The sequence below is a fragment of the Aegilops tauschii genome, chromosome 7 (genome assembly GCF_002575655.3).
Source record: "Aegilops tauschii subsp. strangulata cultivar AL8/78 chromosome 7, Aet v6.0, whole genome shotgun sequence".
Taxonomy (NCBI): Eukaryota; Viridiplantae; Streptophyta; class Magnoliopsida; order Poales; family Poaceae; genus Aegilops; species Aegilops tauschii.
In genome coordinates, this window is record NC_053041.3 from 388464178 (window position 1) to 388476052 (window position 11875).

General features: G+C 43.3%; 1 protein-coding gene and 1 non-coding gene across 3 annotated transcripts; one reads left to right on the forward strand and one right to left on the reverse strand.

Moving 5' to 3' along the window:
- The first annotated feature begins 418 nt into the window (after positions 1-418).
- LOC109737392 (dihydrolipoyllysine-residue acetyltransferase component 1 of pyruvate dehydrogenase complex, mitochondrial) lies at positions 419-6581 on the forward strand. 2 transcript variants are annotated; one of them, XM_020296528.4, is made up of 17 exons: positions 419-850; positions 915-948; positions 1537-1586; positions 1674-1718; positions 1843-1916; positions 2784-2853; positions 2948-3346; positions 4369-4429; positions 4507-4551; positions 4633-4716; positions 5126-5202; positions 5286-5348; positions 5556-5626; positions 5722-5782; positions 5863-5923; positions 5999-6079; positions 6164-6581. In XM_020296528.4, the coding sequence occupies exons 1-17, from the start codon at positions 611-613 to the stop codon at positions 6220-6222; spliced, it is 1575 nt and encodes a 524-aa protein (XP_020152117.1). In that variant the 5' UTR covers positions 419-610; the 3' UTR covers positions 6223-6581. The 2 variants fall into 2 exon arrangements, with proteins under 2 accessions (XP_020152117.1, XP_020152118.1); XM_020296529.4 differs by having other exon boundaries at positions 440-850; positions 6005-6079.
- A 507-nt stretch (positions 6582-7088) lies between these two features.
- TRNAY-GUA (transfer RNA tyrosine (anticodon GUA)) lies at positions 7089-7173 on the reverse strand. Its single transcript is given in 2 exon segments — positions 7089-7124; positions 7137-7173. It is a non-coding gene; the product is annotated as a tRNA-Tyr (tRNA).
- Between the last annotated feature and the right edge of the window lie 4702 nt (positions 7174-11875).

Below are 11875 nucleotides of genomic sequence, written 5' to 3' on the forward strand. Positions count from 1 at the left end.
AGATACAAAGCGAGTGCACCGGAAAAAGAAGGGGAACTGAATCGATCTATTCCATGGCGAAGCATCCGAAGCATAACTGCACACTCACACGATCTTTGCCGAGAGATAGGAGCAAATAGCCTATCTGTTCAAGTCCATTACAGTTAATTGACCACCGGTTTTTTCTCTCTCACCTTACAAAGGACTGCGGACCAAATACCGAAAACTATAGGGCTTTGTTCGCAAAATTCTTATACGAAGCGTTTTTTCCACTTAAGAAAGGACTGCGGGTTGAATGACCCGAAAACATAAGGGCTTTTCTGCAAAAGTCCCGCGACGGTGAATCCGACAGACTCAACCGGTGCTTTAATTATTATAAGGGAAAAGATAAAGCGATCTAAACAATAATAAAGAATAATCAGAGGTAAAGTGGCTCTTTGCTCGGCCCGGCCCGGCCCTGAATAGCCCTCCTCGGTCAGTTGTACCGGCCAGACCTCCTTCCTCTCCAAGAGTCAATCTCGACGGGGTACCATCGATTTCCTAAATCCGGCGCCGCCGAAAGTGCCTCTCCGCCCTACCTCGCCGCGTCGTCTCCTCTCCGCCCTCCCTGACCGGTGTTCAGGCCGCCGTCATGCTCCTCCGGACGCGCCGCTGCCTGCCTGCCGCTCTTTCCCGCGCAGCCGTCCACCCACGCGTCTCCCCTGCGCTGCCCTCCCCTGGAGCCCCGCGACAACATGGCCCCGTGGCCGTGGCGAACCAGCGGAGCGCACTCGAGCCCCGATCTGGACCGATCGATTGGGTTCGGAGCTCCACGATGGCCCGAGCGAATCCGGCAACGCTGTTCCCAGCATCCACTGGGGGACATTACAGGGTTGGTCAAAAGTTTAATCCATTTTCTCGCGTAATTGTGTACTCATCTGGAATTTCCACTGCAGGTTGGTATGCAGGCCCGATGGTTCTCGTCGGCAGGTAGAGTGTTCTAACTTTAACATGGTCTCAGGGGAATGCATGTTTTTTTTCTTCAGGGAAACATATGCTGTTATGCACGTGCGCTTTCGGTGGAGATTTTTTTTAATATTATTATATGCACTAGAATTAATTTCGGCATCCATTTTTATTGCATATAAACAAGCCATGCAAATGTTTAATAGCTTATGGATCCTGTGCAATTCGTCTCTGCCTGAATTTGCGTCAACTGAACTCTGAAATGCAAATGCCTGATTGTGAACTTGAACCTCATGGAAATGCCAGTTTTTTTTTCCGATTTAGACTATTAGTGCTTCCTGATCGTTGTTCAATATAATTGGTAAACAACGACATAAGTTCACGCGCAGCCAAGGGAAGTTAGTAACCTGAGGACTCTTAATTCTACGTAGTATCTTGATGACAATTACTATTGAATCCTGAGCGCATCCTTTTGTCACACTATGTACTTGTGCCATCACATCCTCTCTCTTTTATTACATTTGCAACCTAATTTTCAAGTGAAGATGTACTTGAACATTTATAGCGAATAATGTCCATTATATCATTATTTTGCTCTTATAACTTTGGCAGGGCTTCCGCCACACATGGTGATTGGGATGCCAGCGCTGTCCCCTACAATGGTAAGAGCTTAAAAATGGTCATACTAATACCTGATGATTGCGTTTTCCCCGTTTATACATATTTGACTCTAACATAATTTTCATTAGAATCAAGGTAACATCACAAAATGGAGAAAACAGGAAGGCGATAAGGTGAGGCTTTTGTTATAGGAATCTTCCATGATATGCCTTGAATATCCTAGTATAGGGTTCTTTACATTTCTCTCTCTTAGCAACTTTAGGTATAGTACCTTCTAAAGTTATATGTTGTTTGCAGATAGAGGTTGGTGATGTGATCTGTGAGATAGAAACTGACAAAGCCACGCTTGAATTTGAAACTCTTGAAGAGGGGTAATGTCCTCTTATTCCACTTTCCATTGCATTTGAAGAGAGATTGTTGACTCTTCTCATGTCATTCTTTTCTAATTACACAAATAATAGTGTATATCAAGTGTTTCCTTAAAGGAAATGATTTTCAGCAAAGTTTACATAGTTCACCGCAATATGGTTTTTACACTTTGAACAAGTTACATAGGTTTCATTAGAATTCCCATGCAGTGATAGAACTTGTCAGAATGCTCTTGGGACAGGTTGCCATCCAATTTATTTATTTTTGACTAGCAACCATCCAAATTTATGGCTCCCACATTCTTTCTAGCTGCAAGTAATCTGAATATTTTGCCAGGTGTTGTTACATTTCTGCCCATTCTTTTTTAGTGGCTGACTTATCCAAACTACATTGACAACCCTTTCTCTCCCTATTGCTTTTGCTAGTTGACATTAAATCCCTAGTTGATACAGGTGTAATTAGGTTCTGTATGAAATGTGCATAGGAAGGTTTCAGTAATCCCCGTGAAACTGATTAATCTGTAACCAATTTCATCACTATCGGGATGGACATTACGTGGCAACTATGTGTACGCTATCCGTTGACCTTAGTTGTTACATTGTACTCCTCCGTAAAGAAATATAAGAGCGTTTAGATCACTTATATTTCTTTACAGAGAGAGTCCAATTTTTGTTTTAAAAAAATCCTCTGTTATTATACCATATTACTCTGTTGTACTGAACTGTTATATAGTGTTGTGTTTTTGCTCTAAACTTCTTTCTCTAGGTACAACTTGTGCTTGCCCGCCTTTTATGTTTATTCTTCTGTCCCATGCATATCTGTGTAATCTGTGCACATCTTCATTTTGGTTCACCACTTTAATTCTGCAGGTATCTGGCCAAGATTTTAGTACCTGAAGGTTCAAAGGATGTTCAGGTTGGACAACCCATTTATGTCACGGTATAGCTCCATGCTTAGTTGATATTTCGTTTTATTTCATTGGCCACTGAATTTTGAAGTCAGCAGTACTTACTTTTGCCATGTCCATTTGAAGGTTGAAGAATCCGATGATATTGAAAAGATACCTGCTGATACCTCCTTTGGAGGTGACCATAAGGAGGATGAGTCAAGTGGAAGTGCAGCACAAACTGTCGAAGTTGATGCAGCTGAACAAAGCCCAGTAATGAGCCGCATCAGCCCTGCAGCTAAGATGCTGATCAAAGAACATGGTCTTAATGCCTCTTTACTGAAGGCATCAGGTCCCCGTGGCACCCTTCTGAAAGGTGATGTTTTGGCTGCGTTGAAGTCAGGCACTGCTTTAAGTTCAGCCAAAGAAAAGACAGCTCCAGCTGCACCTTCGCCCCAACCAGCTCGTGATTCCCAAGTTCACTCTCAGACAACTTCACCAAAGAGCGGCACATTTGAAGATATAACCAATACTCAGATACGCAAGGTACTGTGTCTGGCTACCTATTTTATTTTATTGCATCAGCAAACACTTTTATGGAAGACTTAATTCAGATTTGTATTTGTTTCACATCACAATCTGTAAAAGAAGGATCACCATTCTATCTGAAAATTAACTTTATTTCAAAATAAAATTAAAATTGTAATGCCAAAATTTGGCAGGCCTTTTGATTTTTGTATCTTGTTGGGAGCAACCACATATTGGTTAACAACGAAGTTGGCTTCTCAACTCCCACATCTAGGCCCTGTTTGTTGATAGTCTTTGCTTCCTCTCAATTTGCCTGCAAGCTGATGCTCATTAAATAAAAAACATCCCTATGAAGGTATTGAAGCAACAGAATCTGCAACTCTTTTCTTTTTGTGGGGGGGGGGGGGGGGGGGGGGGGCATGAGCTTCTAGTGCTGTTACTCTGAAGAGTGAAAATGAAGGCACCTCTTAGTTGGAATTGGTGCCGCCCCTTCTCCAAAATGAAGATATTGTGATTCCACTTTGAAGAGTGAAAATGAAGGTACCTTTTAGTTGGAATTGGTGCCTGCAACTTACCTGAGGCATTTTTCCTGACAACCAAAATAGCTTTCATCTGAGGGCAGTGACACAAAACAATGGGGTGCAGAGAGAAGGAAGTTTTTTTGCTGGGATGGAAATTAGAGGTGTAAATAAGTGCCAATACAAATGATCCTTCTCTTTAATTGCTACTCTCTCCGTCCCACAATGTAAGACATTTTTTAACACTAATGTAGTGTTAAAAAACGTCTTACATTATGGGACGGAGGGAGTATCTTGCTATTGATAACATTACTCCCTCCGGTCCATATTAATTGTCGCTGGTTTAATAAAACTAGTTGTACCAAACCAGCGGCAATTAAATGGATCAGAGGGAATACATCTTTTTTCAAAATAAAAAACCAATATGCCTTTCTTGCAGATTAAATTGGTCAAGTTTTTTCTCACAATGTCAAAATACATGCATTGTTATATTTTCAAAAGTAACAAACATTATTTATGTAGGTGATTGCAAAAAGGTTGCTTGAATCCAAACAGACTACTCCGCATTTGTACCTATCCAAAGGTTTGTATTCATTCTATGTACCTTCTGTAATCTTAATGGCTTTGTTGACATGATTGTATGTGTGATATCGTTGCCAGATGTTATACTGGATCCCTTACTCGCATTCAGGAATGAACTCAAAGGTGTGTATTCATCTTTTTCGATGTTTCATTAATTTGGTAACCAGAGTAACCCCTTTTCCCTTGTGCATTTTAATATTGCAGAGCAACACGGTGTTAAAGTTTCAGTAAATGATATTGTCATAAAAGCTGTGGCACTTGCCTTAAGGAACGTCCCTGAAGCAAATGGTAATGCTGCAACATTTTTTGCCAATATATAAAATTAAGTTATTCTTTATTTTATGAAAGACAACCGGATTTTGTTGTAAATCAGATATATCAGGTGCAAACCTTCTTGGTGTAGACATTTCGTTACTAAAAAACCAGTGTCAGTGTGGTGTCCCTAGGGACAGTGGTAGAATCCTATGATAAAACTCCTTGAACACAACACAATTCATTTCCATATTGATCAGAAGGTACATGAAAAAAAATCATTTTAACTTAGGTCAGTTTCAACAATGATATTGCATCGGAGTTTGTGTTTCTTGAAGTTCGTGCTTCGACTGATTATTTAAATGTTCAGTCACATATTCTGGGTATGTCTAGTACTTTGTTAGCCTCTATTATGTAAATCTCATGTTTTATCATTAATTGCCAGCTTACTGGGACAATTTGAAGGAAGAAGCCCAGAAGTGTGATTCAGTGGATATATCTATTGCTGTTGCTACAGAGAAGGTATGGCAGCATTATAAACAAAAGTTTTTGTTATCATATGTTGGACACTTGGACTTCTTTAATGACAGTCTTTGCTGTTCTAGGGCCTGATGACTCCTATAATAAGAAACGCGGATCAAAAGACTATATCAGCAATATCTTCAGAGGTATGACAAGCTTCTAAAGTTTAAGCAGAATTCTTCAGCAGCATGTTTTTGTGTCCAAAGTTGTTTGCATGCAGTTCTTATTGTGAACCAGAATCAAGCTTGCATATGGAAGCACGGAAAATACAAAATTCTTACATAATTGTAGACTAATTTCAGTGTTCCAGTGGATATGGAAGATTTATGGTTTCCCCTTATTAACTATTGTAGGTCAAACAGCTAGCCGAAAAGGCACGTGCTGGGAAGCTTGCTCCTAATGAGTTCCAGGGGGGTACTTTCAGGCAAGTGACCTGTGCATGTTTGACACTGCAAGTTAATGCTGTCGAACTGTATGATATTCCACATTTGACATCTTGACCTCTACATGGTTATGCAGTATCTCAAATCTAGGAATGTATCCGGTGGACCACTTCTGTGCTATCATTAATCCTCCGCAGGTTCCTCCTTGTCCCTTGTCCTGTCATAAGGAGGTCCTTTGAGTTTGTACCGATAATCGTGTTTCATATCTTTCTGCCAGGCTGGCATTCTCGCTGTTGGTCGGGGTAACAAGGTTGTGGAGCCTGTGATGGACAATGACGGTATATTTTCTTGAATATGTGACGCCCTGCTCAAAATAGTTGCATTCATATTTAAACTCATGTTGCTTTGTCCAGGAACAGAGAAGGCTGCTGTAGTAACGAAAATGATGCTGACACTGTCTGCTGATCATCGTATATTTGATGGGCAAGTAGGAGGTATTGATCGTCTTAGCCCTGTAATTTCACCTGTCTGCTCTCGTGTCATTTACATTCTTCCTTGTATGTTACATTGTGGAACAGGCAAGTTTTTCACGGAGCTGGCATTGAACTTCAGCGACATCAGGAGGCTGCTTTTGTAAATGAAAGGTGCTGTGTTATCGTGTTTCCAAGAATTCTTTGGAGGTGGCCCAAGAAAAGACACTAGGTGCAAATTTAGTTTCAGTTGCTTGATCACCAGCGCATAAGCAACCAGTTTTGTAAATTAATAAGAGAGTTGGCAACTCCACGGCGTTTTTTCCTCCTTAATTTGGGAGCTGAGCCCCGAGAGGTTACGGCCATTTCATGTTTGATGTGGTTACGCAAACATCAACTCTTGAGGCTGAGGTTTGTTGCCACGTTTCCTGAGGATTTCTGGCAACATAAGACGTTTTTGCCCATGACTTCGATACATGGCTTGATGGCAGTAATAAGTAATGATTCTTTCTACAATATTGATATACATACTTCTGAGCATCTCAGATTGTTTGTCAGTTTACCCCAGTTGTGTTTATGTCATACTCCCTCTGTGCGATAAAATTGGATGTATCTAGCACTAAAATACGTGCTAGATACATCCATTTGTCTGACAAGTATTTGGGGTCGGAGGGAGGGAGTATCTCGCATATATCCTAAGATGCAATATACTGTGGAGATAGATGTTGGGTTGATGGCTACATCTGCATGGATTTCATGTTGATCTCCAAGGGCAGGCCGAATGACCATGACAAAAACAGAATGAAAGGCGTGTTTTCTTTACAATGTACAAAATTTATGAAAAAGGGAGTTCATATATCTTCAGAGTTTTCATCTCTCTGGCTCCAGTTTTGTTTGCAGTTTGGTGATTTTTCGGGAACATATTTCGAAAGTACATCACATGACAAAAAGGATTATAAATAGAAAGAACGAAAAAAGGAGAGGAAGAAGATAACAGCGATAGGAGTGAGAACAAATAATTAAGAAAAATATTTCCGACCTGCCGGATTCGAACCAGCGACCTAAGGATTGATCTGCAACACTACAGTCCTCCGCTCTACCAACTGAGCTAAGGTCGGTTTGTGTTTCTGAATTAATGGAATTGTATAATCTACCTGTAATCAGGGCACAACAAGCCAATGCATAGAGCCTTAGAAAACTTCTTAAGTCATCCTTAGTACGCATGCTGTCGTTAAGATGCAATATATTTTCTCCTAAAAATCGATGCACTATATTTTGGCAAGGTGGGGGTAAAACACATAACGGGTAGCCATAGTAATAATCAAGTTGTTATTGGTGTCCGTGTCACTACCAGGGGTGCGGCATCACCATCCCCGACCTCCTCTCCCCTCATCACTCCCCTTTCCACCACCGGAAGAAACCGCTCGCTCCACGGACGATGGAGACAGGGCTTCTCTCCTCGCGAGATGTTGGCGCCATGTCCTTGGACGCACATCTTGGCTTCAGGGGTGGCTAGCCGAGGTGACTTAAGGAGGCGATGTTCGAGGTGGCAGTTATGGTGGCCCCGCCAGCTCCGACCTTGGGTGGCGTCGGCTGTCGCACTAGATAGAGGGGCGATGGTGCGAGGCAATATTGCAGCTGCTGTCTTCCTAGTCGTTCGAGGTTGGATGTCGACGGTGGCACATTGGCGATGGGTATGAGGTGTGCGACATTGGTGGAACGATGTGTGGCATATGGAGGTGGACGATGTGTGCTCATGCCCTTAAGAGGCTTCCCTACATGTCCTATTGCCTAGATGCCCGGCCTTGTGCACAATGACGGTGGACATGAGGCATACAGTAGCGCTTAGATGATGCGAGCATGGCACATGGTGACAGACAACAGGTGATCCGGCCTTTGACTAGGCCTCCCTAGTGGTCCCGCGTACCTAGATCCCCATCTTCGTGTCTTGAATCGTTGTTGGGTGAATTCAATGAAGAAGGGGTGGGGTTGCTTGCCGGCCCCATGTGGGCCCTTCGGCTTTATGTCTCCAGTTCAAAGACTTGGATCTGTTGGATGGTCCCTTCACCCTTGAGTGGGCTCTTGGTCGCGTCGGTGACCTTTTTGATGTTGTCCGGCGTGCCTGATTTGCTCCTCGTATATGTGGGCATTTCTAGTTGCGTGGTCATGTACATGTCAGGGTTGTGAGAGTGTGTGACTGTGGAGTTGTGATGACTTGACTTGCAATAGTGAATTCTTTATTGAAGTGGAGTGGTAGTACATGGTGACTTAAGTTTGGTGATACTCTTTGAGTAGAGGATCCCGGATGTTAGCGACTCATGAAATGAGGTCCCACGGGCCTGCCAGAGATGGGCCTAGATTCGTGCTCTAAAACTTAAATAAGAGAGAAACCATGCTCAGGGCCTGCCGAGCATCAAGACACTAGGAGCAACAAGGAATCTATAGAGTAGGTCGGGATCCTCCCCGATCAACTACCCGCCCCTAAGAAACCGATCCTCACATGCAAAACTTTTGAGGGGCCCACTGGTTAGCAAATGATCAAGCACATGCATGCTCGATTCTCTTCGTGCTCTCTGTCCTGTTATCAAGGTAGACCATCTTGTACTTTGTACCCCATCCACATTCAATACAACAGAAGCAGGACGTAGGGTTTTACCTCTTCGAGAGGGTCTGAACCTGGGTAATACATCGTGTCCCTCTTTGTCCTGTTACCTGATATATATAATTTAACATCCCCGGAAACATTTCCACCTATATATAATTAATCTGTAATATCCGATATTCACCAAAACCCTTTTGGTGACCCCGAAACGCTTTCGAAACCTCTCGGAACTATTCCGGATATTAATAAAACAATTCCACAAATACATTCTCATCACTCCCATCCCACTCAAGCTGGCAATGGTTAACCGTTACCCATGTCCCCACGGGTAATTAATCTATTAGGGGACGGGGATATGCCAGTTGTTATACCCACGGGGAAGCTATTGGGTGAACAACCTTACCTAGCGGGTAAACGGGGACGGGGACGGCATGTCATTACCCATACCCGTTACACATCTTACCCGTCATATTCCCGCCCACTGGAAACCCCAAATTTTCGACCTCCCATCGAGTGTCCAAAATTGGGCCAAAAAGCCCAACACACGCGCCCACACCTCTCTCTGTTCACTCCCTAACCCTAGCCTCCCGCAGCATACCAGAGGCCGAGCCCCCAGTCCCCGATCCAGCCCCATCTCCGGCGCCGCCCTACACCGCCGCAACCTCTGGTGCCGCCCTATCCCGTCCCCATCCCTCCGGCCACCCATCCATCTTCTCCCCATTCCACCCCCAGCGGCATAAAACAGCGCCCACACGAGCTTCTGTCCATCCGTCTCCTCCCACGACCGGACCTGTGCGGGGTGGCTGACGGGTTGGCCGTGGGAGTGGGAGAGGAGGAGGGTGCCCCCCCAAACCGAAGCCTCCATTAAGCACAATCCCGTCCGTTACCGGCAGCGGCAAGCCTCCACCGAGTCCATCCTCGTCCATCACCGGGAAGCCTCCACCGAGTCCAACCTCGACCATCACCGACAGGAACAAGAAGATTGGGTGAGAATCACTCACTAAAATCTTGCACTAGTTTATCACCTAGGGCTTTGATACGTCTCCAACGTATCTATAATTTTTGATTGTTCCATGCTATTTTATTATCAATCTTGGATGTTTTATAATCATTTTATATCATTTTTTGGTACTAACCTATTGACAGAGTGCCAAGTGCCAGTTGCTGTTTTTTTCCATGTTTTTTACATCGCAGGAAATCAATATCAAACGGAGTCCAAAGGCCACGAAACTTCACGATGATTTTTTATGGGCCAGAAGGAAGGAAATGGGCCCTGGTTGCACCTGGGGGTGCCTCGAGGGGGGCACAACCCACCAGGGCACGCCAGGAGGCCCAGGCTCGCCCTGGTGGGTTGTGCCCACCTCGGGTGCCCCCCGGACCGCCTCTTTGCTCTATAAATACCCCAAAAATACCAGAACCCTAGATACGTCGAGGAAATATTCTTCCAGCCGCCGCAGAGTCCAGAACCACCAGATCCAATCTAGACACCATCACGGAGGGGTTCACCACTCCATTGGTGCCTCTCCGATGATGCGTGAGTAGTCCTTTGTAGACCTTCGGGTTCGTAGTTAGTAGCTAGATGGCTTTCTCTCTCTCGCTGAATTTTCAATACAATAGTCTCTTGGAGATCCATATGATGTAACTCTTTTTGCGGTGTGTTTGTTGGGATCTGATGAACTTGGAGTTTATGATCAGTCATATCTTTTTATATCCATGAAAGTTATTTGAGTTTCTTTGATCTCTTATATGCATGATCTCTTATAGCCTCGTATTTCTTCTCTGATATTTGGGTTTTGTTTGGCCAACTTGATCTATTTATCTTGCAATGGGAAGAGGTGCCCGGTAGTGGGTTCGATCTTACGGTGCTCGATCCCAGTGACAGAAAGGGAACCGACACGTATGTATCGTTGCTACTAAGGATAAAAAGACGAGATCTATATCTACCGCCATATAGATAAACGGATCTTGTCTACGTCATGTCATCGTTCTTATTGCATTACTCCGTTTTCCATGAACTTAATACACTAGATGCATGCTAGATAGCGGTCGATGTGTGGAGTAATAGTAGTAGATGCAGGCATGAGTCGGTCTACTAATCTTGGACGTGATGCCTATGTAATGATCATTGCCTGGATACCGTCATAATTATTTGAAGTTCTATCAATTGCCCAACAGTAATTTGTTTACCCACAGTTTGCTATTTTTCTCGAGAGAAGCCACTAGTGAAACCTACGGCCCCCGGGTCTTCTTCCTCATATATTTTCCTTGCGATCTATTTTTCCTTTGCATTTTTATTCAGATCTATTAAACCAAAAAATATAAAAATACTTGCTGCATTTTATCTTTATTTATTTTATTTGGCGTTCGATCTATCAATCTACTACAATTTACCTCATGTTCGCTTGCCTATCTTGAGGCGCCGTACCCCGGAAGGGATTGACAACCCCTTTAACTCGTCGGGTTGCGAGGTGTTGTTGTTTGTGTGCAGGTGCTGTTTACGTTGTGTTTCTTGGTCTTCCTACTGGTTCGATACCTTGGTTTCATAGCTGAGGTAAATACCTACCATTGCTGTGCTACATCATCCCTCCCTCTCCGGGGAAATATCGACGTAGTTGCAGGTACCATCAAGGAGAATTTCTAGCGCCGTTGCCGGGGAAGATCTTCATCATAACCAGGTTCCTAATCACAAATCTCATCTCCTTGCAATTTACATTATTCGCCATTTGCCTCTCGTTTTCCTCTCCCCCACTTCACAAAAATTTGTCGTTTTATTCGCCTCTCCTTACCCAAATATTGTTCTTGAAATTGAGAAAAGTACTAAGGAATATATGACTACACAATTTGAGCATAATAAGTATTTTACTGAAGAACTTAAGGAACACTCCGTTGTGCTAGATGCTATTACAAAACAACTTGATGATATTAGTAGAGAAGTTTGCAATCTCCAATCTAAGTATGCTTTTGCTGAAATTTTGCTAGGAAAAATATCCGATGCACAAGCTACTCTAGTAAATCAAATGGCCGCTAAACCAATCTCACTAGAGGATAAGAATGATGAAGATCTTAAAATGATTGGTGTTTCTTCTATTGATCCTTGTTTAGTAAAGTTAATAATGATGAAAAAGGGACTGGAGAAGAGTCAACTTTAAGTAGAAGGCGTCCCAATATTTCGGAGGGTGAAAATCTTATTGAGAAAATTGATAAAAGTGGGTTTGGAG

Bases quoted from the DNA above. Each gene is read 5' to 3' on its own strand.
- LOC109737392 (XM_020296528.4), top strand. From the start codon at position 611: ATGCTCCTCCGGACGCGCCGCTGCCTGCCTGCCGCTCTTTCCCGCGCA. The intron at 3,347-4,368 runs GTACTGTGTCTG...TTATTTATGTAG, and splicing joins CCAATACTCAGATACGCAAG to GTGATTGCAAAAAGGTTGCT. The intron at 5,627-5,721 runs GCAAGTGACCTG...ATGGTTATGCAG, and splicing joins TTCCAGGGGGGTACTTTCAG to TATCTCAAATCTAGGAATGT.